This window comes from Crocodylus porosus, unplaced genomic scaffold (assembly GCF_001723895.1).
Source record: "Crocodylus porosus isolate Cpor-Errol unplaced genomic scaffold, CroPor_comp1, whole genome shotgun sequence".
NCBI lineage: Eukaryota > Metazoa > Chordata > Crocodylia > Crocodylidae > Crocodylus > Crocodylus porosus.
The window spans coordinates 38,697-42,173 of record NW_017728926.1 but is presented as its reverse complement, the minus strand read 5'-3'; the positions used below and the strand labels follow the sequence as shown (position 1 = coordinate 42,173).

General features: G+C 43.3%; 1 protein-coding gene and 1 long non-coding RNA gene across 4 annotated transcripts in view; one reads left to right on the top strand and one right to left on the bottom strand.

Moving 5' to 3' along the window:
* PARK7 (Parkinsonism associated deglycase) overlaps nt 1-3,477 on the top strand; it is a 16,420-nt gene that overhangs the window by 6,099 nt on the left and 6,844 nt on the right. For all 3 annotated transcript variants that reach the window (XM_019541144.1, XM_019541142.1, XM_019541143.1), the window contains one exon: nt 842-911. In XM_019541144.1, the coding sequence (XP_019396689.1) occupies nt 842-911 (70 nt within the window). The remainder of the gene's footprint in view (nt 1-841; nt 912-3,477) is intronic.
* The window catches only part of LOC109314171, a 12,842-nt gene continuing 12,212 nt past the window's right edge, over nt 2,848-3,477 (bottom strand). The window contains exon 2 of the long non-coding RNA XR_002102237.1: nt 2,848-2,976. This is a non-coding gene — a long non-coding RNA (uncharacterized LOC109314171). The remainder of the gene's footprint in view (nt 2,977-3,477) is intronic.

Here is a 3,477-nt window from a genome sequence, read left to right as displayed (position 1 = left end):
ACGGCGAGCGAGCGCCGTAGAGGCGCTCGATGTATAGGGGTTGAGGCCCCAGCTCGAGAGGGCTTGCAGCGCAAGAGGCACGACAGGCCCCAGAGAGGGGGCGCAAGTAACTGTCAGACACCCAGTGGGGTGTGGACTAGAGAGGACCCCGAAGGGTCAAGGGGGCCAGGTAAGGTTCAGGCGGCCTGAGCCCGACTGGAAGAGTATTGCCAGCGGGCCCGAGAGGGCCAGCAAGCGCAGGGGTGCCAGAGAAGGGGCGCCGGGTGTGAGATAAGCCATGGGGCGCCAGAGAGGGGCACCGAAAGGCAAGGACCCAAGAACATCCGGGAACAGCTGCGAGGCTTGGGGCATGCTGAAGGGGAGGCAGGAGGCACGCGTTGCCCATAAGGCTGGGGGTGAGAGCACCCCACTAGGAACGGAGGTAACATCGGCGCAGTGTCAAAAGTGCAAGTAGGCAGCCTCCCATAACTGAACTCATAAGATCAAAGACGTGGCGGGCCAGTCGAGGGTGCTGGATCACCTTAATTGACACGGCAGGGGATGCTAGGGAGCTTCACGGCCACTCCCAGGTCCCACTCCGTGACAGTTAGACATTGGTTTCAGCTGTGAAATAGGAGGTAAATATCCCTTCTAATTGTTATCTCATGTTGCTTTTGAAGGTTCTACATTTACAACTTCTTATAACATATAGCAAACGGATTTTAAAAGACAGAAGGACTGAAGTTCCTGATTTTTATTTCTCATTCCTTGACTTAAATTTTCTACTGTAAAAATATATCTTGACTTGTTATGTTAAAATAAATCATTATGTAAGGTGATTGATACGGTTTCTTTTATGCAGTCTTCTGCTGTTAAAGACATTCTGAAGGACCAGGAGATGAGGAAAGGCTTGATTGCTGCCATTTGTGCAGGTGATGAAATATCTTGCATTGCATTAAAGTGTTGTCTGGACAGGTGCCTCTTACAAATCTCTGTCACTCAGCTACTTAATAATAAAAGAAATTCAAATGCCCACCGATCTAGCAGAAACGAGCAGCTCTGTAAACCACTGTGACACTGATCTTGCAAGGTGTCAGTGGTTTTTATATCTGTGCTGGTCTCTTCAAAATTTAAGCTGCTCTAAAATACAGGGTGTAAATGTAATGTGCTAGGAGGTTCTATAAAGTATCTGCTTATCATAGCATTATCTCTGCCAGGATGCATTCTGCTGGCAGGACATAGTCACAATAGCTTTCTTGGGTATAATGTAAACATGGGGCTCTTGCCCTTTAGCTTCAGAAGGAAGGTTAAATTGTCACAGGACATTCTCATAAGCAAGCAGAAGAAGAAAAATCTAGACACAAAATCACCATAGTCTGGGTACAAATGAATTCAAGTTAATTTAGACTAGTTATTGATCTCTATCAAAATGAGAGGTCATTTCAAGTGCAGTTTGTCCAGGATCTGGTTCCAGTTCATATTTGTATTAATGCTCAAATAATGAAATGGACATTTTGCCAATAAACAGTACAGGCAGTCCTTAGACTTACGACGCAATTGGTTCCTGAAAACTGTATCTTAAGTCCAAACATTGTAACTTGGAACCAATTTTTTTTCTTGTAAGAAACTATGTTATAAATGGGGGATCGGTTCCTGAGTCAAGGCCCAATACCCTATTTTCACCAAAAATACCCTAGAACTTTTTACTCCGTCAATTTTATCGATGAGTCATATAGCTACATTGATTTGGAAGGATTTCTTTGAGGTGACTTTGCTGGACTTTTAAAAGGCTCTTGGTTGGACTTTTTGAAGAGTTCTTGGCTGGAGTCTTCTCAGGAGTCTTGGCTGCAGGTTTTTCTGGAGTCTTGTCTGCTTTGTTAAAGAAAGTGTCCAAGGAAGTTTGGACAGATGTTCTCCAGGGAGATGAGTGACACAGCAAACCTGTTTGCTGACGTGGCATCACATCAGATTTGTAAAGTTGAAACTGACAACATAAAGTTGAAACAGTGCCAATTTATAAATGGAAGTGTGAAGTGTTGTAAGTCGAGGACTGCCTGTGTAGCCGACACCAAACTGGGAAGGGGCAGCAGCACTTTGGAAGGCCAGATTAGAATTCAGAATGGCCTGAAATCCAGCAGGATGAATTTCAGGTACTACACTGAGGAGGAAGAAATCAAACAAGGACTAGGATAGTGGGTCACAACTTACATGGAATCAGCTGTGCAGTGCTGTTGCCAGAACGCAAATCTGATCTCGGAATGCATTAACAGGAATATCATGGGTAATACAGGAAGTAGTTACTTTGCTCTGTTTGACACTGGTGAGGCCTAGGAAGTGCTGTTCAGTTTTGGCTCCACACTACAAGATGGATATTGTTCTCCAGTAGACTCTCTCCTGTTTGACTACAACAATAGGAAGTCTAAAAAATGACCTGGGAGAAGGGCTGAAGGAATGGGGTTTGTTTCTCTTACAACTAAGACTGGATGCAGAGGAGTGACCAGGTATCATAAAAAAGATGTGATTAGTTGTTCTATGTGGCTGCTGGGAGAATAACAAAAATTAGCTTGAATTTGCAGCAGGAAGGATTTCGGTTGGTTGTTAGGACAATAGTTACACTAAGGGGTGTGGACCATAAGACCAACCCACCAAGGCATGTGGTGGGACCTTGTTCAGTAGAGGTTTTGATCAGAGTATGTATGACTGGAGCAGTGTGGGAAGGGGGAGCTGATGATCCCCTGAGATCTGTTCGGCCCTCCTTAATGGAAGTCTATATATTAGAATGTCCTTAAGTAAATATACCCAGTAGAGTTTACTTTCACTGTGCCTTTCACTTCTACTTCCAACATGCCTTTTGTTTCACTTGGCATGTTGTGGAAAGGCAGGATTTTATTTCCCTGGCTATCACAACATCTATCAGAGGGCTTAGTCCAATCACCGTGAGGATTTTTTGTGTTGTAGCGAGGAAGATGTGAATTTCTGTTTCTCTTCTTGTTTGTGCTAAAACACAATTAATAATATAAGCTCTGAATAGCCCATATAGAGCAGTGAATTTTGTTTACAAAGAGCCATTTACTTAGTGATTTATTATGCAAATAGTTACAACTAGTAGTAGTGAAACAGAAGTTCTTTCTCTTAGAAGTGACCCATAAATGAGTCTAATAAACAATAAATAGACATTGGTAACCTCAGCAAATTTTGTCTTCAAAAATTTCTGGAATTCCCACAAGGGTTTTTCTGCATTACTTGTTATCACACTTCTTAGAATGCTTCTTCCTCAATTCAGTTCAAGTGGGAAATGCCATCTTTGTCCACAAAAAGACTTACTACAAATAAAAACTTCCAGTTGCTGGCTCATCATTTGATTTCATAGATTTCATTTCATAGCTTTCATAGACATTAGGGCTGGAAGGGACTTCGGGAGATCGAGTCCAGCCCCCTGCCCAAAGGGCAGGAAGTCAGCTGGGGTCATAGGATCCCAGCAAGATAAGCATCTAATTT